The 24,939-nt window shown below is 39.9% G+C and overlaps 1 protein-coding gene across 29 annotated transcripts in view; it reads left to right on the top strand.

Annotated features, from left to right (window-relative positions):
* Positions 1-24,939, top strand: part of tcf7l2 (transcription factor 7 like 2) — a 190,168-nt gene that overhangs the window by 141,484 nt on the left and 23,745 nt on the right. For all 29 annotated transcript variants that reach the window (XR_011882734.1, XM_072239540.1, XM_072239546.1 and 26 more), the window contains exon 5: positions 12,115-12,247. Coding sequence is in view for 28 of the 29 variants with exons in the window: in XM_072239540.1 (XP_072095641.1) it covers positions 12,115-12,247 (133 nt within the window). In the remaining variant the exon portion in view is untranslated. The remainder of the gene's footprint in view (positions 1-12,114; positions 12,248-24,939) is intronic.

Raw genomic sequence — 24,939 nt, forward strand, 5'->3', positions numbered from 1 at the left:
AGCAGCATGTACCCGAGGGATGCAATTTTGCTGGGAATGGAAGAAGGGAACAATAAAGAAGGAACGTTAGCCTCTGGGCTCTCCTTTTTCCATCAGTTTGGTTGCTGGCACCTCAATCTAAACAGCTGGGTAAGTTACTGTATGCTACAGTGCACGGTTATATTTTATTTCACCCGATAGGCTTCAGATAAGGCCAGTCACTGTGGTTAAGAGGTGGTCAGCTCAGGTAGCGACCTTCTATCCAACACTTGAAACTGACCTTTGTAACACCGCTTTCATGAGAATTTCTTCTGTGAAGAAGAAACAATAAAAAAAAAAGCGATTCTAGGCAACATAACATTGGGTTCGCATTAGGAAAGTTGCTTTAACCATCTCGATACTGATTTTCTTTCTCTATAGCTATCTAGTTTGAGATATTTTACACACAGATTTCAGTGCAAATTGTACATTTAAGGATCCGAATGCATTCTGACACTCCACTGTCGTGCTTCCAGTTGAGTTAAATTGTACTTTTAAAATTGATTTGAAATGTACTCATAGTTTCAGAAAGTGTTTCTTAATGTGGCTCAACTATCAAAGCTGTTTTTGATGCAACCGTATGCAAATCATGTATAAAAACCAAATGCAAGAGAGAGCTTTTTCCTTTTACTTTCTAAATGGCATTTTGAAGGGGAGGGTTGGCTTCCTTAATTAACTCTTTATAATCAGAGACATCAGTTATATCATGAAACACAATATTTTCATTTTTAAGTGCTTAACATTTTCTAGTCTAAGAAAGTAGCTAAAATACCATGGAGTCATTTCCTCTCTTTTAAACTAAAGTAGTGTCTGTGATCCTCTCCAGAACTGCACAGCTACTGAAGATTTGAACTGAACAAGAATAGCTTAAATAAATTATTAGAAGCGGGGTGCTCCTCGGACATAATAGGTGTATGCAGAATCATAAACAGCAAATTGTTTTTCCAACATTTCTGTTCTCATTTAGATTTTTGAGAGACAGGGGATAATATTTAATTTTAATAAAGGAATATGCCGAGAGAATTATTGATATGTACATATGAATTTGTAGGAAAGCCTCACTTTTGTAGTTTTGGTATACGTTACTGTTCTGTAGGGTCATGTAACAAAAATCTTCCATTCAGTGATATTTTAGAACACAACCAAACACTGACCTAGGTTTGATAACGTGTTCTCTTTGGATTTATAAAAAACCAAATGTATTAAAAATGTAAATACGTTGAGGTACTTATTTGTACGTACGTGTATGTGTGTGTGTGTATGTGTATATATGTATGTATGTGTATGTGTATATATAATACTTGTATTCATTTTCATATTCCACTGCTCTGGGGCTCTCTCTCTTTCTCCGGCAGTGAACAAAATTAATGCCAGATGTTTTGAACATACCACCAGAACAAATAAAAGTGCACTTTAAGACAGAAATTTTTATTTTTTTCCCTGATAAATGTTAAGTGAGCTTCCGCACCCATCTACTCGCAATGTAATTAAGCCACAAAGCACTTGTATATTCTGGTTAATGGAATTAACGACATATATGGCATTAACTATTATTTGAATAACAATTACACAGACGTGAAGTCCGTTTAGGGACGACTTGCAGTATATGTTAAGCAGTCATGTGAATTGGTTAAACATCGATTATATATGATGACTTGGTAGTTGGTGCCCAAAATTGTAGAGAAAAGTTGGTATTTGAGATTGTATGAATTTCCTTCAGTGGGGATAAGAACAAAATATTTTAACCACTTCAAATACTGTGTTTTTAATATATTCAAAACCTAAATTTGCCTTGTAAAGTACTAATTTTCCTGCAACATTTTAAAGTGTCTTGGCACCAATTTGTTCCCTATCCCATTTCATCCATGCTGTTTAAGCTGTTACCTGAGTATATATTTTTTTAAATCTAGAAAAATGCATCACAGATGGTGAAACTATCTTGATACCTGAGAGGAAACGTTTACCTGACGGCCAATTTTAATCCCAATCTATTTTAATTGCAAGATTTGTAGTTGGTAAGGAATATTTTAGCTCAGTTTTGCAAAGCTGAAAGGTCTCAGAGACTGACTGACTGATAATGGTAGTGGTAACAGTTTAACCAATTTAACCTCTGATCACAACCAAGCAGGCTTCACCTTGACTTTAGTGTATGCGCTTCTGACAAAATGCAAGAAAATAAATTCCTCAATCTCTTCTTGTAAGGCGAAACCTGCGAAAGAACAATTGATGGCTCAGTTTCTGGCACTTCCAATATGTAGTTGATTGCCACTCAAAATTTCTTGGTAATAGTTGGGTATAGGAAACACTTTGTTCTCTGTCCCGGTCTCCCCCATTAAGAGGGCTCAATTATATTTGTTGCTTAATCACTCAATATTGTAATTTTGCTGATTGAAGCCACATTAATGTTACCAAGTGCTGTAGGCAAAACGATGGACACAAAGGTGCTGCCGTCATTTTCCATATGTCTTCAAAACCTTTTCAAGTAAAAAAGAATCCTTTGTTGACAATATCTGAAATTGTCTAATGGTCTCCCTTTCTGTGGCTCATTTTTTTCCAGCTCGCACACGAATGCTTTTTTTTTAAGTTTATACTGAATGGATATTTGGATTTGAGCTTTGCTGCCGCTATTTACCGGGTCACATGCCTGGCAGATGTCTTGTTCTGCTGGAATTTGTCAACCTGAAACACCAATCGATCATAGCCTGTCAGTTAACTTTCCTTTAACTACTTGTCCAGTCTGGCTCATGCGTCCTACACAGAGTTCAGTCATTGTGCTGCCTACTCTGTGAAATGTTCGAATGAACTCTTGTAAGTGCAAATTGATTCCACTTCTGCTCAAGGCTCCTCTCAATAAGCATATGTGCATTGTAAGAAACAGTGACTGCTTTGGAAGCTGTAACCTTTCTGCCCCCAAGCTCAGTGTTATCAAACGGAAATAAACCAATAACCGTCAAAATAAATCCACTACAAATAAAATTTTCTGCGCTTTAGACGGCCGCTTAGAATAAATGAATGTGTAAATTAAGATTTATCCAAGACTTGTTAAGTACCAAATAGCACGTATTAAAATACAGTGTGTAGGTAATTTAGCAGCTTAAGTGTGGGAATTCTTTCAAGATAAATATTAATAGAATAAATAAGGGTGGTCAAAAACAAATTTAAAATTCTAAAAGGGGGCTTACATGGACAAGTGGCCTGATTCTAATTATAATACATTTTTTTTCTAATTATGTGCATGTTTTGTTTATGGGTGACATGGTAATGGAGGAAACTGCGAAGCATAGGTCTCCAAAATGTGTCTTATTTTTTGTATGACTTGGACTTATAAAGGACCATAGTATGTGTAAAATGAGTAGAATTACTTAAAGCAATTGGGGATAAAGGACTCCTTTCAGTAAGCCATTGCATGCCCAATGGAATGTATGCTGCAGTGAGCGTAACTCAAATATTCTCAAGCATTATTTAATGTACTATAATGTGACATGTTAATCCATCGTTTTGTCAGTTTCCTTTTTCATCATTTGCCCCATTTTCTTTGTCTTTTGTTCACTGGTCATTTAGCCGACAATCAGAGATATTTCACTTTACAAGTCCCATTCACATCTTTAATTGCAGGTCCACACGCCCTTCTTCTTCAAGCCCAAAAACGGGGATTTCATTTTCCTATTTTCCTTTGCCAGTTATTGCATTCGTTAGGAGTTTATTAGATGGCTATTTGGAAATAACCCAAACAATGATTTTTAAAGTACAACTGGTTAAATTGCCTGCAGTTCTTTTTTCGCTCTCTCATTCTGGGAGCAATGGAAAGAACTGAGCTAGGGATGAGGAGTTTTGATTTATGTATTTGTCCCTTGAAAGGCTGACTTCACTGAATAGTTATTTGGTGGGAAAGTTTTGCAAAATGCCAGGGTGTTAACTGAGAATGCAACCCACAAGGGTGGCTGTTTTACTGAAACTCGGATCGTTTAGTGACTAGAATGTGCTAGGAAGTGGTGTAATTGAGCAATTAACGGTTAACTTTAAATGTGTTTAATAGCAGTAGTTCTCCACCACATGCCTCCAGAGGATAATAGGCCCCAGAGCATGATTTTAGTTTGGTTTTGCTAATACAATCGCAGCAATTGGGTGGCCAAAAAGTGGTCTTTCTTTCTTGACAGCTGAAATAGTTTGGAAATACGTGAGAGCATTCGGGAGCAGTTTTGTGCTGCTTGGTCGTGTGGTATTGTCTTGGTATGCTGTCGTGTCAGTGGTCCTGTCATCGTTTGTTGGAGGAGACGAGAGGCCTCTTCCTGAGCAGGAGAGTTTGACTAGTCAATGAAGGCCTTGTCCTTAGGAACAATAGCCCACTAACAAAGGGCAAGACCTTGGCCAGAAATGAGCTCTATAATACTGTGAAAGGGCGCAGACCACTGTATAAATAAGAATAGGAAAAGTAGATTTGGGAGAAAATGCTTACTCAGGTGTGAAGGATTTTTTTCTCTGCTGTTTGGACAATGTAAAGAAAATATTGAAAGAATGCATGGATTTAAATATTGTCATTTAGCAAACCTTTCAACATTTGTTTGTGTGGAGAGTTATTGAGTGAGGGTTGCCAAAGAAAATTTAACTATTAATAGATTTTATTTTAATGACGATCTCCCTGCCCTTTCAGAATTGCAGTTGGTACACAACCGTGCAACAATTAAGGAGTTAATAGAGAGCAGACTTCTGCAATAAGAGACTCGAGTGTGGCAGATCATTAAGATTAGTACCTTTTCGAAAGTAAGCCATGCCTCAGTATACCGAGCTCAGGGCGAGTAATTTGAGCAAAGCTAAGGACTTGCCAGAATTAGCCTGGAGCCCAGGGAAGGCAGACTGACAAACCTCCTTGTATAGCTGCTTTTGTTTTTATTATACTTTTGAGTACAAATGCACTTTTCAGACCCAGCCTTTCTTCAGCTGCAGAGGAGTGCGGTGAACGCAATAGGGTGCATTCAGTAGAAGGGACAGACTAGAATGATGGTCGTAGCAGTTCCAGTTTGTTTTGCCTGCTTCTTGATTAATGACATCAGAGGTGAATGGCAAGCTTTCATTTCTCCCGGGTTACCAATCTTTTTTTTTCTTAAAGCAGGGAAAGATTATGAGTGTTCAATCAGTCTTTGACTGTCACATTCCTGATTGTGAATGCTATGCATGCTCCACCCTGGTGAAACATCTCCCACTGCACATTATTTGGAATGTGACGCTTAAATACACTTGAAAGGTCAGAGGTTGACGGTGGAGTTTCCTGGGTAAAGTGCTGAGCAGTGGTCCAAGAGGAGGAGTTTCCTTCACAGCCTGCCTACTACCTCTGTTTGACGGACAGACCCACTTCCCCCAGGCATTTCCTACACTTCCTCCCTTGGCAACAGCCTAATATTCTAACATCCTCTTTCCTTCATGTAAATCCCAAGTAACAGTCTTAAATCGGCAATAGTGATATGGAGATCTTGTATGGTTTCTCACTGGTTGTAGCTAATTGTTTGCTATACTTGTAGAAGAAAAAACAATGACTGCAGGGAGACAAGTGGTATGATCTCCAAGGACACGTGATGGGGTGAGGGGATACCCTGGAGAAAAATGAGGTGGAAGAAAAAACATTACTGTGACTATTGGAGGCCAAGGTTGCAAAATCAGTATCGAGCAATTCAAATTTTATATGTGTACTTGTCATCTTTCAGAAGGGAGTTGCTGGTAACACAGGGTTTGTTATTTCCATGTGAAAATAGACAAACGAAGGATTGAACGCTGTGGATAAAATTCGAGCACGATATAATCAAAATTTTATCGCAAAATCTGCCAACAATTATAATTTTAAAATTGCCCATTCAATATTGATACTCTTTTCAAAGACCTTAGAAGTCATGTGTCCACATGGAGCATCAACCCCCCTCCCCCCGAGGTTTCTGCAAGTTAGAATTGTCATCTATTCGAGAATGTGTATATGTATAAAAATTTCTTCCCAATTCCTGCCTCATCAACAACACTGTGGATCCCACAGTCTCTGGCCTCTATAAAAGTCTTAGGCACAAAAATAAATCTTGCAATTGGTCCTCTCTCTCAGTCATTCCCAAGGTGTCTGTCCACCTCTCAGCCACTCCCATACCTTGCCCTCTGCCCACTTGATGCAAATCCAAACTCACCCGTTTTCTGCAGCAGATGCTGTAATCCAAACCATTCAATGTCCTTGGACTTGCAGTTCATTAAGGGAGAGAATAGTTATAAGCTAAAACATTCCACTAAATATTTAAAGGTAAGTACAAACAAGAATGTTTATGTAATTTAAGCTGCTTTATCTGTCCAAGAACTTGTGTGCATCCTTCTGGCGAAATGATGACAATTATTAAGAAATCAATATTTTCTGCAATTTTTACTGTCTTGTCAGTAGTTCAGCTACAAGTTTTTGAAGTTCATTTCTTAACTTAAGTGGGGCCATAACTTTATCTTTTTTTCTCTACTCTCTTCCAAAAATAAATATATGGTCTCTCATTGCCTGCCCACTTAAAGCTGTGATATGAAGTGTCTGCTTTATCTTATCTAGTGGGTCTCATAACAAGTCATGATTTTTAAATCTTCAGTGTGTATTGCCATTTTCCTTCCTATTTTACTATCAACATTTTCAGTCAAAAATTAGCTGGCCCTGTGCCACTTTGTTCTTGAAGGCACAAAATTAAAACCTTCAGGAATTGGGAAGGATTAATTATCAAAATAAACTCTTACTTTGGATTTCTTTTTGTGCACTGCTAGCTGCACGAGTCATTTTTAGTTCAGATGTATTGCTTGCTACTGAATTCAGCTGGTGATGGGTGATTTAAGACTCTGTCAGTGACGCCTCAGTGTTTCTATTTACAAACTAGGCTGTTACTGTAGGCACTGATGGTCTGTTTGGGGAGGTGGTGTAAGAAACGGAATTAAAATCAATACAGTTACTAACAAGTTAGTAGAATTCACTGAATCCTGTCATTTTAACTCTACTTGTAACTGCCTTAAGATTTTTCCTTACTATTACTGATTCTTCTGTTATTGGACGTCACTGGTAATCGGTTATGCTAAAGAGGACTCTGAATTCGTCTGAAGAATTATTAATAGTTTGAAAGTATTTCTAGAAAGATGTAAAGAAATATAAATCATTCCATTCTATTATTTTCAAATAGCAAAAAAGATGCCTAATTATCAAATAAAATACATTTTCTAAATTGCAAATTTAAAAAAAAAGCAGGGAGGTCAGTGGTCCCTGTAAGGTTCTGTTTTGTTTACTTCGATGACGTTTATCCTGTACTTACTGCCTGTTATTCCGCTGGTGCTTAGGGCAGCGAGGAGCATCCTCCATCTCTGATTTATCCCATAAATAGACTTATTTTGAGATAGAGTTTCACAGTCCTGTGATTTGGGTGCATCTCTGATGTACTCTGAGTTTAATTCACTCATACAAATTGGGATGTTTGCTCTTGAGCAAATTCTGCTACCCTGCCATCCACTTTTCAGTCTTTGTTTTGTTAGCACGATTGATGATGGGGTTTGAAGAGTCGCTTTGTGCTAACAGCTTGTTTCTGCCTTGAATTGTTATTTACTCTACAAGATGCGTGTAACACCTGAATCTTTATTAGCAAGTGGATTTTAAAGTGCAAATAAATCTGGGACCAACTTGTGAGCACGAGTCACTTGGGCCACACTATTTATTGATTACAGCTCAGCATTTAATACCATCGCCCCCTCAAAACTAAGTAAACTTCAAGATCTGGGCCCCATTGAGCAAATCTACATGAAACATTGCCGTAGAAAAGCAGCATCCATCGTCAGAGATTCCCACCACCCAGGCTGTGCTCATTTCTTGCTGCTGCCACCAGGCAGAAGGTAAAAGAGCCTCAAGACTTACTCCACCAGGTTCAGGAACAGTTACTACCCCTCAGACTGTTGTATAAAAGGGGATAACTGCAGTCATTGTATTTCTGGTATTCCCACAACCAGTGGCCTCTTTAAGGACTCTTGTTATTTTGTGATCGTTATTTATTCCTATTTATTTATATCTGCATTTGCACTGTTTGTTGTTCATTGACGCTGTTTACAGTTACTGTTCTATAAATTTGCTAAGTATGCCCACAGGAAATAGATTCCCCTGAATGTACAGTGCTAAATATATTTTCTTTAAATGAATGTAAGTTCATACCAATACTGTTCAGCTCCTCTTGTTGTGTTTTCTCTCCCTCTGCTTTTTCTTTCTCCCTCTTTGGTTTCCCCCAAACTTTTCTCTCTCTCTTCTCTTTTTTTTCTCTCTTTGTTGTAACTTACTTATCAGGAAGATTTAGAATGTTTTTGGGAGCTGTCTGTCTTATTATGTTGGCTTTGAAATACTTAATAACTTTTTATAGAAAAGTTAGAGAAAAGTACGGCACAGAAACAGGCCCTTTGGCCCATCTAGTCCATGCTGAAACCAATTACACTGCCTACTCCCATCAGCCTGCACCAGGATCATAGCCCTCCATACCCCTACTGTCCATGTACCTATTCATACTTGGCTTAAATGTTGAAATCGAGCTTGCGTGCACCATATGTGCTGGCAGCTTGTTCTACACTATCGTGAAGAAGTTTTCCCTCTTGTGCTACTTACGCTTTTCACCTTTCACCCTCAACCCATGACCTCTGGCTGTAGTCCCACTCAACGTCAGTGAAAAATGCCTGCTTGCATTTACCCTATCTACACCCTCATAATTTTGTATACCTCTGTCAAATCTCCCCTCAATCTTCGACTTTTCTGTTCTTCGTTAGCTTTCTTGATATTGAAATGCACGCTCTTTGAATCCTCCATACCAGCAATTTTAGTGCTGTTGAAAGAAGCTGACCATAATGGGCAGTGCCCAATATTACTCAAAACAAAAGGAGATTGTCTCCATCTAGTTCGATCTGACTCTCCTCTCAATTATTCTTTTGGTCTCAAATGAAATTGGTTACTTAGTGCTGTTGAGTGGGCAGTCAAATTCTGATTGTGAGTTACCAGTGTACAAGCAAAGATACTGGGGCGTAACACAGGAGTAATATGAAAAATGTCTTCCTTTGATTTGTAGGTCATTTTGCCAGGTTTCTTGTTTATAGCAATGCTGGTGGTCCGAGGAAGACAATCTAACTCTTTAAGATGATAACAGTGAATCAATGACATGGCTATACAGGGGTATTTTGTGCTCAAACAAAGAAACTGAGTCATTATTTATCAGCTTAAAAAATACAGGCATGTGTTGAACTTGGCTCAAGGCACTTTTCTCTCTTGGACTAATTGACTTTTGAACTCTGGCAAGGTATTCAAAAGGGACTCGGATCAATTCCTGTCTCATCAGTGGGTGGTTTGGTTTATAGGTTGTATCAGATCAGGTCCTGGTGCCGTCGTAGAAGCTGGATGGCTGAAATTCTTCTTCTGTTCACCACAACCTTAGGAAATAATCCAAGTCCTTTGACCTACATTAGAACTGTGATCTTTGCAAAGGAGGTAAATGTTTTCTTGTGTGTGTGTGTGTGTAATCTCGATGAATTAAAGCTGTCTTGTCTGACTAAAAATGTGAGCCTAAATGTAGATTTTTTGAAAGGAAAAGTGGTGCAGATGAAAAGAATCTCTCAGATGAGATGAGCTGCAGTTGGATTGTGTAGGACCCTAATTGACTTTTGTTTGTCAGTAAATGTTTCATTGCAATTAAAATTAGTTTGTTGATGAAGGGGAAGAACGTGAATCACCATCTACTCTGCATTGTCCATGTGTCCTGTTACTCATTAGTACAGTTGCAGGCGCCAATTAGAAACATGAGAGACTGGAGACAGTAAATAACTATCTGTAGCCTCCTGCTGTTTGCTCACAGAATTTTGTATCAAATTCTTTCCAAGGCATAGATTTAAAGGAAGCAGATGATGCCAGTGGACAAAGCCTTCTGCTGAAAAGCAGGCAATTGTGATTCCACTGCCTAAAATGCCTCGTGGCATCGCGATGAAATCTTCATGCTGAAGTTCAAGGGTTTGCATGTCATTTGTTTCAATGGGAAGCTAATCTGTCTTTTTTCCCAAGCAAAGGGAGCTTGTGGTGGCTGCTGGTCATTATCAAGTCGTAACAATATTAGTCCTGCAAATCCTATACATCAGTCATGTCTTGAAAACATGCGGAACTTTCTGAGCAGCTTTGAAAATGACATTTTGCACACTTGGTGTTCTGTGTAACTAAAGTAGGACCCAATAATTTAATGCCATTATGGTTTCATGTTTAACAATTGTCTTAAAACTTTTATTCAAATGTATACCCTTCAGCCTCTTAAATAGAATGCAGTATTGTGTTAATGCTGCTCAGTGTCTTTGGTGGGGTCCCAGAAATAGTAATCTATTCTGGCTGTTGATGGGCAGATGGCGTGGTCTGGTATAACAAGGCATAAAGTGTTGACATTGTCACTTTTACTCTGAATCTTTAATTATGTTGTCAGACTCTCAGCCCCGAGTAGTAAAAGGGGTGAATTTGAATTACATACTCACTGTCATTAGATTATGCGTGTAACGTAAAGACTCTACATCCCACTAATAAAGCAGACTTGATGATACTATAAGCCATTAACTTTTTTTTCTGAATAGCGTCTGTCTCCAATCCTCACTTGTGTGTATATGCATTAATTTTGCGCTGTAGTAAGTTTGATTCATTAGAATTAATTTGATCTAATGCAGTGTTGCATGAAGTACAGTTCTTGTGATTTTATGGTCATATTTATGTTTTAGGTGAATTGGATCTTGTACAAAATTACCTACTCTATCTGTAACAGTATGTAAGAGTATCGTGGGCAAGTTCAATTGGATTAAACAAAATAGACGAAAGACCGGGTATTTTGATTCTCCTGGAAATTCATAAACCCAGTTAAGTGGCAAGAGGAAACACATTGGGCTTTTCAACTATTTTATTAGTTGTATATCATTGTAGAAGGGCTGGTATTTTAATCATTTTTTCTACCTTGGATAACCTTTTGGACTCTTAATTCCCTTAGTATAAGGTGGTTCCTGTTTAATGGGTTTTATTTGTGATGTAAAATAAAGTATGTTTACTATCTCACTGTGTTTTTCTTTCCTTTTTGCACTACGTAACTTATATATTTTACAGTACTATAGTACTGTGCAAAATTCTTAGGCACATATATAGAGCTAGGGTGCCTAAGACTTTTGCACAGTACCGCATAATTTTATGTATTGCACTGCACTACTGCTGTTTATGGGGGGGGGGGAAGCAAATTTCATGACACATGTGAATGATGATAAACCTGATTCTGATCTGAGTCTCTATTGTGGACTGAGAGTGGGAAAAAGGGACAGTGAGAAGGGGAAGGGAGAGGGGAGGGAGCGAGAAGCACCAGAGAGTCATTCGCTAATGATCAGTAAACCAATTGTTTTCAATCTAATAACCTTGCCAGGGCTGGGTGTGCCTGCACCCACGCCACCTCTCCCCCACCCTGCCCTGGCACTCCTCTGCCACCTGCCCCACACTTCTCCTGTGGCGTTTCACCCTCGCTGCCCCTCCCGCCAGATTTACAAACTCGCTGTCCGCTCCAAATACAGTACTGCGCAAAAGTCTTAGGCACCCTAGCCATAGATATGTGCCTCAGACTTCTGTACAATACATCCTATTTATAGTCTTCTATATTATGTATTCCATTATACTGCTGTCGCAAAAATAACAAATTTCACAACATTTTTCCTGAGATGTCAAACCTGATGCTGATGTGTTTGCTAAGAAATCAAAACTTGATTAATAAATACGAACAGGCACGGTTGCTTTATACGTCATTCAAATTGCATTCCTTTATTCTAATTCTTTTAACTGATAACATGTTAAAATAAAATCTGACTCAGAACCATTTATCTCATACAGGTCTCTTGGTTTTTGGCACCACCTAATCTGTTCAAGTACTTTTGTTGGAGGATTAGCAGAAGGCTGTTAAATATGTGTTCCCTCCCCCTATCTCCCCTCACCGCCATTCTGGATTCGGCCTGGTGCCATTAATCTGGTCATGGTTCATTGGATGGCTACTCTTGTCTAACACACTATCTTTCCTATTTTTCCCTTGACAGTCTAACAAAGTACCTGTTGTGCAGCACCCTCACCACGTTCACCCGCTAACGCCGCTGATAACGTACAGCAATGAACATTTCACGCCAGGTAACCCTCCACCACACTTACCAGCAGATGTGGACCCCAAAACAGGTAGGTCAAGCGCGCGAGAGAGAAAAAAACCTTCACTGATATTGGTTTCTTCAAAAACATTTTTTGTTTTCTTTCAAACAAATTTTTGCTTTGTTCAGGAGCTGTTGGGGAAATCCATGTCTGCATTCGAACTCAATGTTAAATATTGTTTGAATGCTTCTACATTTCCAGAAACGGACAACTGCAATTTTATTCAATTTAATTATTTTTGTGTTCATTTAAAAAATTTTCCTTTTGTGCCTTTGTTTACGATGCATTGCTCAAAGGCAAACAGAACAAAAAAAATTTCCCTTAAATATGATTTTATTCAAGATTTTAATGCTACCATGAGTTGGATATCTTTTTTAAATGAATGTGTGCCATTGGCCAGACTGCACTGTTGCACATTTTCTAAATACAGGTTTCCCCCGCTATCCGAAAGTGGAGTGTTCCTATGAAACCGTTCGTAAACCGAAATGTCGTAAAGCGAAGAAGCAATTACCAGTAATTTATATGGGAAAAATTTTTGAGCGTTCCCAGACCCAAAAAAATAACCTACCAAATCATACCAAATAGCACGTAAAACCTAAAATAACAATAACATATAGTGAAAGCAGTAATGATGTGATAAATACACTACCTATATAAAGTAGAAATAATGTATGTACAGTGTAGTTTCACTTACCAAAATCGGGAAGATTTAGCAAAAACCGATTTGTAGAAAAAAATCAGCACGTACACACATGCGCACACACCTGCCTGCGCAAGGCTTCATGCTCATGGTAGTCTTCCTCAGGGTAAGCACAAGTTTAAAGCGGGTGCCTTTTTTCGTAAAAGTGAAAATTCTCTGGATTTCTTTCAGTTAGTAAAAACAGGTACTAATGTAAAAGCGAAGCGGCGTAAAGCGGGGGATACTTGTACACACTTCAAGATTCAAGATTGTTTAATGTTGTTCGTCAGTGTAAAGGAGAACAAAATAATTGTTAATCCGGATCTGGTGCAGCATGAAAAATTCACAATAAGCGCAAAAAACTTGTTGATATATTTTATGGGTGAAATTAAAGGTTTAAGAAGTATGCCCACCCTAAAAGTAAAGCCTTTTTAAAACAGTAAGTTGAACGATCCCTCAAATTGATTGGGACATAATAAAATATATTAGTGCATGGAAAAATTCTTCTTCATTTGGTTTTATTTGGCTCTCCATCATGGCATTTGTTTTGGGATATTTATGCAATAGTGCTGCTCTTGGATTCTTCTCATTCCAGTTTTGCCTGGGGGGGGGGGGTCAATTTTGTCATGCCTCTTTCTTCAGGGATTCAAATCCAAAAACAAGGTTATGCTTCTTTTGTAGATTTTGTGGCTCCTTTGCTGGGGAATATTGATGGAAAGGAAGGTGTAGAACAGAGTTGGATGGGTGAAGGAGGGTGGGGTGTGTGGTAGGATGAGGAGAGAGAAGGAGAATCATTTTCTTTTCTTCCCCTAGACACTTAAGTATCTAGAAAACTTATAAGCTCTGAAGGAATTCTCAGAGCTTGCAGCAACAGCTAAGTCTAAATATTGTAAGGGAAGCCCAGAAAGTCTGTCACAATAATCAATCACCTAAATGACAGACTTGCTGAATGTAGCCAAGTCACAGGTTCCTATCAGTTTTATGTAACTGATATTTCATCAGTTATTAACTATGAATCCCATTTAGAGCAGGTACCACAAAAGAAGAGGCTGACGAAATGTTTGATATTGCAAGCTCTTTTATTAGTTTGCTGCCCAGTCTGTGTACTGACTGTTCTCTTTGTAAGGGTGTTCCCTTTCACTGGTCAGGTAAGATCAGGTTCCTTGTGGCAGAATTCAGAAAAGTAAGCATTGAGGTGAGAGCGTAAGTTGCATGTTAAAATCTCCATTCACGTATTTTTGAGAATTTTCATCAACTTGTAGTTAGCCTTACTAATCTTAAAAACAAATCGTTGAAGTAACAAAATTAATTAGGTACATGATCCATCATTTGTAAGTGGGACAATGTTAGTGTTTTGAATTTTTCATAGTTTATGTTTAAATCAGCTTTTACACTTGATCAAACTGAAAGGAAGAACGTTTGACCATCATGCACCTAGTTTTGAATAGAGCTCAGATTGCGCTGTTGGTTTATTGGAAAATGCTGTACGTCATTTGACTGTTTAAATCTTGCTGTTGATTTGCCGGCAGATTCACGCACATGAGTTCAGTGCTGTTTATCTGCAGTGAAGATTTGGCACCCCAATGTCATTAATGATCTTCAGCTGGGTAGCAGTACCTGTAGTGTATTTAATATTTGAGTAATTCTGTAAAAATATTAACATAGAATAGTACAACACAGTACAAGCCCTTCGGCCCACGATGTGCCGACCCTCAAACCCTCCCTCCCATATAAGCCCCCACCTTAAATTCCTCCATATACCAGTCAAGTAGTCTCTTAAACTTCGCTAGTGTATCTGCCTCCACCACTGACTCGGGCAGTGCATTCCACGCATCAACCACTCTCTGAGTAAAAAACTTTCCTCTAATATCCCCCCTTGAACTTCCCACCCCTTACCTTTAAAGCCATGCCCTCTTGTATTGAGCAGTGGTGCCCTGGGGAAGAGGCGCTGGCTATCCACCCTATCTATTCCTCTTATTGTTTTGTACACCTCTATCATGTCTCCTCTCATCCTCCTTCTCTCCAAAGAGTAAAGCCCTAGCTCCCTTAATCTCTGATCATAATGCATACCAGGCAGCATCCTGGTAAATCTCCTCTGTACCCTTTCCAATGCTTCCACATCCTTCCTATAGTGAGACGACCAAAATATTGTTTGATTAAGCATTCTTTGTTTATATAATTCATTACATGAATGGCATACGTTATGTCATGTGTGCACACCTCACTAAAGAAAAGAAACCAAGTACCTGTTTCCCTGGCTCCCATGTTTCTTTTTTGATTACTTTCTGGAATTACAAACTGTAACAATGAACAAAGAATGCTTAATTAAACAATGTATTTACAATATTACTCAAATATTACTGAAATATTAAATACACAAAGTACCAGTAGAAGGGAGAGAGTTCTTGGAACCTGCAGTTGTCTCCTTTTATCTTGGTAGTGTTATGTACAAGGCTATTCTGGGTGGTGGGGTGGAGATACGTCTCTACAAAGGAGGTGTAAGGCATTCCTTCCCTCTGCCAGCCTGCAGGTCGGCCTTGGGAAGGCGTAGCACCTGCTTAGCCTCCCAGTCAGGGTCATGGGAAGTCATGGGAGCAGGTGGTGGATGGTCGTGTGAGCAGCCGGTACACATCACAAACGCTGGTTATGCGGGTACTGACTTCAGGCAGACAATCTCTGAAGTGTATTAATAATGGCTGGGGTCACCTGTCTTATAAAGACACTGCCCAGAAGAAGGCAATGGCAAACTTTTCTACAGAAGTTATTTGCCAGGAGCAATCGTCATGGAAAGACCATGGTCACCCACATCATAACGACACGGCTCATAATAATGATGTCATATGACAAGGCACTTAACGATGATGATCCTCACAAATGTTCCGTGCTTGCACAAAGGATGTAAGCAAGGAGTAAGTTCTATCTGATACTATAGTTTGCTTATGCAGACTTTTTTAAAACCAGGTCCAGCACTTCCTCCAGCACAGCTCTCCTATCTAAAACTTAGGAGAATTGCTATTGATTTCACAAAGTTCTTTTGCCTTTAAGAATATTTCTTGACCAGGTGCCATCCATTAATAGTTCTCCACCAAGGGAAAATTGCCACCTTTGTGGAACGTTAGTGGATAAATTGAATCAATAGGCAGCAGTGGGAAGATACTTCCTCTCTTGTTAAATGGCAATAGAAAGGATTTTGATCATCTAACTGAGAATTTTTATTTGTGAATTACATGCTCCTTTTTTCACAGTGGAACCTCAAAAAATTGTACAACATGAAAAAGGAAAAATTCAAAAACTGAAATGTCAGTTGTTCAAAACTATTTTTTCCCCCTTTTGCTCAGTACTTCGTTGAACCACCTCTCACAGCTATTATAGCCAGTAGTCTTTTTGGATACGCCTGTATTAGCTTTGCACAACTTGATGGACCAAGATTGGCCCATTCTTCCTTGTAATATTGCTCAAGCTGTGCCGGGTTAGTTGGGGAGTGGTGGTGGGCAGCAATCTTGAGGTCTTGCCAAAGATGTTCGGTTGGATTAAGGCCAAGGCTCTGATTGAATCACTCAAGGGCATCAGTTTTCTTCATTTGAAGCCATTCCATAGTTGCTCTTGCAGTGTGCTTTCGATTGTTGTCCTGCTGAAAGACGAACTTCCTCCCCAGAAGGAAGAAAATAGCAGAAAGGATCCGGGATCTCTCTGTATTTAATAACATTCATCTTCCCATCAATCCTGACCAGATTTCCTGGCCCTGCTGCTGAAAAGCATCCCATAGTATGATGCTACCTCCACCATACTTTACGTATGGTTGTGTTTTTAGATATACGCTACACGTAACCTTTAATACAGAGGCAAAAAAGTTCCACTTCAGTCTCACCCTCCTTCCATGTCTTTACAATATCTTCTGTGTGAAGCTTTTTTCAAAGTCTTTATGGGCAAGGATATGTTATTCTTTTGAGTCAGGCTGCTTCCTTGCCATGCATCCATAAATACTCTTCTCGTGCAAGGCCTTAGAGATTGTGGAGTCATGAGCTTCATCTCCAGTTGCTGCCACTGATTTCTGCAGCTTGCTCAGAGTGACTGTTGGCATCACAGTAGCCTCTCTCACAAGTGCCATTCTCCAATGACAAAGTTTTGAGGGGCAGCCTGGCCTTGGCAGTGTGGCAGTGGTTTCATCTTTTTCCACTTTTTCACGATGGATTGCACTGAGCCCTGAGGTATCTTCAGGGCTTTTGAGATGTTCTTGCATCCTTCCCCAGATTTGTGCTTCTCTATTATCATCTCCCTGACTTGCCTTGAATGCTCTTTTGTCTTCGTTTTAGTTTGGTTTGTTGAAAATCTACCATACGGTTGGACCATACAGAGAGGGGGGTTATTTATTCTTATGAATTCATTCAAAACAGGTGATACTCCAATTTTCCATATCAACAAATTTGGTGAGTTGGTAAGGTAATAGAGTAAATTGCATCTATTGCACCTGAGAAAAGCTAGCCTAGTGATTATGAAGGGGATAAATATGTTTTCAGCCTCACAATTTTGTTTTTTAATCTTTAGTAAATTGTTGACAGATTTTGGAATTTTTTTTTGATTTGATATGATGCACAATGTTTTGTAGATTGGCTCAAAAATCCTACTTCGATATATTTTAAAGTTAGAAAATGAGTGTAAAATGTGCTAATAGTTGGGAGCTGAGTGCTTTTTCAAGGCCCTGTAAAACTTGACACATTATCAACTTTGCAAATACTGGTTAGTCTGGACGGTGGGGGGGAGGCTGTGTGGTTGTTAGTTACAGCTCTGGTCTCCACACTATGGAAAGGATGTGGTTGTGCCAGGGAGAGTGCAGAGGAACTTCTCCTTCATGTTCTTTAGATTGGAGAATTTCAGTCATGGGGAGGGATTGGATAGCTGTGCTTGTTTTCCCCAGGTGCAGGAAGCTGAGGGCCAACCTGATAAAGGTATATAGGCACAGATAGTCAGAAACTATTTTTCCAATGGTAAAGTAAAGAACATTGGGTTTAAGGTGAAAGAAAGGAGGTTTAAAGGGGAAAATTTCATTTCACAGGGATGGGTTGATATCTGGAATGTCCTGCTGTGGGTGATTGTGGAATCAGATACAACCTCTTTGTTTAATGGACCTTTAGATAGACACTGAAGTAGTCAAGGCAGCGAAGGATATGGACCTAATGGGATTAGCAGTGAATGTTGGCTGGACATAATGTGCAGAAGGGCCCATTTCTTTGCAGCACATCTATATGATTCTATCCGTACTGCTCCATATAAGACCATAAGATATAGAAGCAGAATTAGGCCATTTGGCCTATCAAGTCTGCTCTGACATTTCATCATGGCTGATCTATTTCCCTCTCATCCCCAATCTCCTGCCTTCTCCCCGTATCCCTTCATGCCCTGATCAATCAAGCTTTGCCTTAAATATACCCAATGACTTGGCCTCCACAGCCACCTGTAGCAACAAGTTCCATAGATTCACCATGCTCTGGCTGAAGAAATTCCTCCTCATCCATTTTTAATGGATTCTGAGGCTGTGCCCTCTAGTCCTAGATTTCCTCACTGTAAGAAACATCCCCTTCACATCTGTTATTCTACAGTCATATGTGGTCAGTGCATGAAAATTCAGCCGGACACATGGTCTGTGCCCTACCCACACAGAGGCAACTTTTGAACAGGCAACTATGTTCAGGGCTGGAGTACTCCCAGGCAGCTATTGAAGAGACCAGATGAGAGAACTGTGATGCACTGTTCAACTATGTAGCTGATTCCTGAGGGAGATAAAAATCTCATGGAGGAGATTTAGTCATGAGCACAAAGAAGCTAGAATTTGCCAGTACATTGTATTGCGAATATTTCAGTTAATGCAAAGAAACAAACAAGACAAATTTTAAAGTGTGAGAATTGTAGTTTAGTTTTAGTTTTCAATATAAATACTTACTTTCTCCTATACGAGGTCTATAAACACGGGACTTGAAATTGCCATGACATGCAGAATAGGTGTATAGATTTGCTGCTTTCTTTTATGAGTTGCTTTGCAAATGTCCTTCGGTTGGATGTTCTTGCAGGTGGTGCCTGATTGGACGGGACTATCACTATTTATGCCTCTTCACTAACCCAGGCAAATACCAAAGGCATTTTGCAGGAATTCTTTCAAATAACATCTGATGAAGTTCATACAAAACTTGATCATAGAGGTTTTTTGATGAGAAAGGGAGATTAGAAATGGAGGGCTTCATGGGGGGGAAACGCTATACTCTAGAATCTACACTCTAGAACATGGGTTCCCAACCTTTTTTTATGATGTGGACCAATACTATTAAGCAAGGGGTCAGTGGACTGCAGTTTGATAACCCCTGCACACAATCTAGAGCAGGTGTTCTTAACGTTTTTTGATGTCATGGTCCAATACCATTAAGCAAAGGGTCCATGAACTCCAGGTTGGGAACCCCTGATCTAGAGCATAGGACCATGGAAACCAGAGGAGAGCAGTTGGATTTGCAGATGCCCAAGACCACCTAGTTGGAGATTACAGGTGTCTCAGAAGATAAACGTCTTCTGAGATAGAGAAGATTAAGGATGGGTAGGAATGCGGGCATGGAAAGATTTAGAAACAAAGATAAGGTTGCTAAAATTAAAGCTTTGTATGAACTTGAAGCCATGCAGTAAGAAAAATCTTTTTAACTGAGAAGACTCAGATAAAAGCGACCCTTGATTTACGTGTGTCCTCCCAGGAAAACTTCCTGGATCACAATTTTCCATAATGTGAAGCCTTGTCAGCTGTGCATATGTCAAGAAAAGTGAGTTGAAAACAGAAGTGTTTTTTTAAAAATAAATTCCATGAAAGCAAATTTTATTTCAAACCTTTGGGTACTGATTTTTAAATTCTATAAGTTGAATTTCTGTTACTCGGACAACCATAACATAAGCTTTACCTGAACATCCATTTAGTAGTTTACCAGTGAAAGGTGAAATGTGAGAGGACTAGTAGATTGTTTGCTGCCTATCTGTATTTAAGAAAGGTGATAGAGAGCTTCCATAGACGAGCGATCCCCAACCACTGGGCTGCAAAGCATGCGCTACTGGGCGGTGAGGAAACGATATGAGCCAGCTGCACCTTTCCTCATTCTCTGTCACGCACTGTTGAACTTGAACATAGGGTTGCCAACTGTCCCGTATTTCCCAGGACATCCTGTATATTGGGCTAAATTGGTTTGTCCCCGACGGGACCGCTCTTGTCCCGTATTTCCACCGCTAAGGTAGAGCGTTCCTATGAAACCTTTCATGCCAAAATGGTGTAAAGCGAAGAAGCAATTATCTTTAATTTATATGGGAAAATTTTTTGAGCGTTCCAGACCCAAAAAATAACCTACCAAATCATACCAAGAAACACATAAGACCTGAAATAACACTAATATATAGTAAAAGCAGGAATGATATGATAAATACACAGCCTACATAAAGTAGAAATAATGTATGTACAGTATAGTCGGGAAGATTAAGCCAAAACCGATTTGTGGGAAAAAATTGGCACGTACGCGCATGCTCACGTCACATGCACACGTCACGCATGCGCACACAGGTGCCCACGCAAAGCTTCATGGTCATGGTAGTCTTTCTCGGGGTAAATGCAAGTGTCCCGTATTTGACTGCTACTCTTGTCCCTTATTTGGGAGTGAGAAAGTTGGCAACCCTAACTGTAAAAGACATGTTGAGGTGAGTTTAACCCTACTTGAACACCCCTCCCCGGTTCACGATGCAAAAAAGGTTGGGGACCCCTGCCATAGACCAGTTGGCACAACATTGGTGATGGAATCTCTGCTGAACAAATACGGCGGGGGGAGCAGCCTAAAAGCAAAGAAGAATAACGAATTCAAAGCTGAGATCAAACAAGTTTAGAAGGGTGATCAATAGCATAGATTTTTAAGAAGAGGATTATGTATAATCTTGTTCAAAAGTGAAAGCAATTTAACTGGCCTTGTGGCCTACTCTTGTATTCTCAGCTGGAAGCCACTGTAGGTCAGAGGGTATGGTGAGGATGTGTAAGTAGTGCATATTGGAACATAGGCATCGTTTTGAATGGTCTTGAGTTCATAGAGAGCAGAACAATGAAGTGTACTGCAGCAGTCAACATTAGCTTGATGGGGGTTTCAACATTCCGATTATGTACATACAATATAATACAACCTTGAGATTCATCTCCTTACAGGCAGCCACAAAACAAAGAAACCCCAAAGAACCCTTTAACAAAAAGACCATCAAGCACCCAATGTACAGAGAGAGAAAGAGAGAAAATTGTGTAAATAATAAAAGTAAGCAAACAGCATTCAGAATAGAAGTGAGTCCATAGACAAGAGGCTTGGAGCAGGCCACAGCTTCAGCCTCAGTTCAGCACAGAACTGAGTAAACATCGCTGAGCAGCGAGCAGAACCGTAATTGGCACATAAAGCTGAATTTGGGTGATCAGAAATGTTTTAACAATAAGGACTTGGGTCATGAAGCCTTAACATTGTTTCTCTTTCTACACATATTGCCTGACCTCCTGAGTTTTCCCAGCATTTTCTGGTTTTACTTCAGACTTCAAACATCTGCAGTTGTTTTTTTGAAATTTCCATTTGCTGTTAAAATGGCTTGGTTTCAGACAGTTTCCAAGAAGAGAAGTGGATATAGCTTGATGTTTGCTTTTTATGGAGATGGTTTGTGTTCATCTGATTGGAATATAATTGAAAGATGGGTGGTAGGGCGAGGTGTTGGGGAGATGAGTATCAAAGAAGCGAGCATCGGCAAGCTGTTACTCGTAAGCAAAGGGGAACCATGGGAAAGAAATGGCAGGTTTTAAGCAGGTAATTTGTGACCAATTTGTAAAACTTGAGCTTGTGGTCACCAGGTTAGTTCATGCTCAAGGTAGATACAGATTGGCTCATTTCTTCCTCCTTGGTTAACACAGGGGAAGCAAAAGGAAGCGGGAGAAAGAAAAAGAGTGATAGGTAGTTCTTTTAATGTGTGAAATATCTGCATTTCCAGTATTCATTCTGACTTGTATTATACCCATTGTTCATATGAGGTCTCCTCTGGTAATGTGACGTTGGCATTTTGCTTGCTTGCTGATCCTTGGTGTCATTTTAACTTTGTTTTCAGGCTGCAATTTAATGCAAGAAGCCAGTATATGTGAGGTTAAACCACTTTTCAGTGTAGCTTTACAGTGTCTTGGGCCATTAGGTCTATTTACATGTGCATATCCCATATGATCAAATGGACTGCACTTTCACTTATGAAGATACAGGCTCGACCAACTCTTATTATTTTTACACATTTTAGATTTTAAGAACTTAATTTAAATCAATTTCCTTGCCAATTAGTGTAAGGCCTTTTCCCTACACAACATAAATCACAATAATGACCTGGCAAATGCCAAGTGACTGGTAGCTAGTCGGACTCTTGTACTGCTGTGAGGCAAGTTGGGCAGCACAACACTTTACTGTACCAGCAACCCGGGTTCAATTCCTGCCACTGCCTGTAAGGAGCTTGTACGTTCTTCCCTTGACTGCACAGATTTCCTCCGGGTGCTGTGGTTTCCTCCTGCTGTCCGAAGATGTACAATTGGTCATTGTAAAATGTCCTGAGATTGGGCTAGGATTAAATCAGGGGATTGCTGGGCAGCACGGCTCGAAGAGCTGGAACGGCTTGCTCAGCGCTGTATCTCCATAAATAAATAAAGTCCCTCAAAGGATTTTAATTATTTTGGAATGCATGTAAAATTCTTGGGGTGGGGAATCAGATTTATTTCACAGGTGAAGTTTTAAGGCAGTCTACAATTGCACCTCTCCAAAGCAGCTCACTTCCTGAAGCATTATACTGTAGTCCAACCATGACTTGCACTTTCACTGGTACTGAATCCCCTAAAGCTAAAAGGAGACCATATTTTGTACTGGTCACAGACAATTAAGTAGATCATACAACTTGCCCTCTATTTGGGCTTGTGGTGGCTGTTCATTTATGCATTGTTAAAGTTGATCTTTGATCTTATCTGCAGTGTATTGTTCGGTTCTGTTTCATTCGTGAGAGGAGAAAGGTCATTACTAGTTTTGTTTGAACCATTTTCCAAGAAGATGCCATGGAAAAGCTCCTCTGTATTCTTCACTTGACACCAATCCAGATTATTATGCAGCATTTTAGGCCCCGTGTCAAGCCCTGTTTGAGCGCAGTGGTCTTCAATTATAATAGTTACAGATTGTAAATAAGTCCCTGTTAGACTTGAAGCCAAAGGTCAGTGTCCAGTACTAACTGTGGCAAATCAATTTGAACCATTGGAGTCATGGACACACGAATGTTTAATTGAGGTGGAGTGGAGAATTGAGATTGGCAAGCTTGAGAGGAAAAGAATGCAATTTATTTGGTGCCTTGCTCAAACTCTTCAGGCAGTGAAGTAACTTATGATAATATAGGATAGAGCAGGGAATTTGGGAATGTTAATCAGTTCTCTGCTTTTGGCTTGGACATCAGGGAATTTTTTTTTCTAGTCCTTTGAGTCGTGCTGCCTAGCATCCCACTTATTTAACCCTAGCATAATCACAGGACAATTTACAATGACCAATTAACCTACTAATCAGAATGTCTTTGGGCTGTGGGAGGAAACTGGAGCACCCGGAGAAAACCCACTCGAAATTTGTAGGAATGTACAAATTTGCTTCCGGTAGATGCCAGAATTGAACTCTGAATTCTGGCACCCGGAGCTGGAATATCATTGTGCTTACAGCTTTACTACCATGGGTCTTACATTTCTCTGCCCTATGAATCATATCAGTTTAGAAGACATGTGACAACTCCATAAGTTCAGCTGCCCTGGAATTTGAATTATGTGCACAAGGGGATAAGATGTCTACCCACAGAATATAAGCCAAGAGCATTACATGGCAAAGGACTGCCTCAGCCTGTCACTGTCCATTTTGGGTTCATTTATATTTTCCTCATCTTTACCCCTTTTAGTTACATGAGTATCCATAGCCAGAGAATACTGTGCTCAAACAATCATTCTTTCTCCGTGCAGATGGCAGTAGGTTAAATTAGGAGGGTGCCACAATTGAGGCTGATCCTTTTCGTCTGTTTTTCACTTTTACCACCAGCCACAATGGTGGCCGATGAGCACAACCCCACAGTGGGACCTTGAGGACATGGTTAGCACGGCGCTATTACAGGGAGTCAGGGTTTGGAGATCAATCTTAGCGACCTCCGTAAGAGGACTTTGTATGTCCTCCCCGTGGAATGCCTGTTCCAGTTTCCTCCCACAGTCCACAGACATGCTGGTTAGTAGGTTAACTAGTCATTTGTAAGTTGTCCTGTTACTAGGCTAGAGTTAAATCGGAGTTGTCGGTTGCTGGATGGTGCGGCTCAAAGGCCCAAGAGGACCTGTTGCAGTGGTCCCCAACCACCGGGCCACGAGGGAATGATATAATTTGGCGATATGAGTCAGCTGCACCTTTCCTCATTCCCTGTCACACCCTCTGAACTTGAACGCACGCGAGGTCTGCAAGAATACTGTCAATATCAAACCGGTCCGCGGTGCGTGGAAGGTTGGGGACCCCTGCTGTACTGTATCAGTAAATTAACGAACAAACAATCAGATGAACTTACAGCACGCGTCCATCATTCCCCTGAAAGAAAGGCTAGACCAGAAATTTCAATGCGATTGCCTGTGACTCAATATCACAGGAAGTGTCAATAGCTCCCTTGGGCCATGGAGGAAGCTGCTCTAATCGAGTTAAAACCTTCCCGCTTGAGTTTATGATGCATTTTCCCGCTTGCTAGCTTTTCTTTTCCCCCCCAACCTTGCCTACATTAATGCTGCTTATCTAATTTCTTACCACGCCTTTTTAAAAAAAATCAACTCCAAGCTGGGTATCAGAAGGAAAAAAAAAATCATAGTAAATTGTGGACCGTTACTGTGGAGTCATTATAAAATGCCTTTAAATAAAAAGTCTAGAGAAGGAAGCTGTCGTTTGTTGCAACTAATTAAGCCATTTTCTGCCTGCATGATAAATAAGTGCCC

The sequence above is a fragment of the Mobula birostris genome, chromosome 21 (genome assembly GCF_030028105.1).
Source record: "Mobula birostris isolate sMobBir1 chromosome 21, sMobBir1.hap1, whole genome shotgun sequence".
NCBI classification, from domain to species: domain Eukaryota; kingdom Metazoa; phylum Chordata; class Chondrichthyes; order Myliobatiformes; family Myliobatidae; genus Mobula; species Mobula birostris.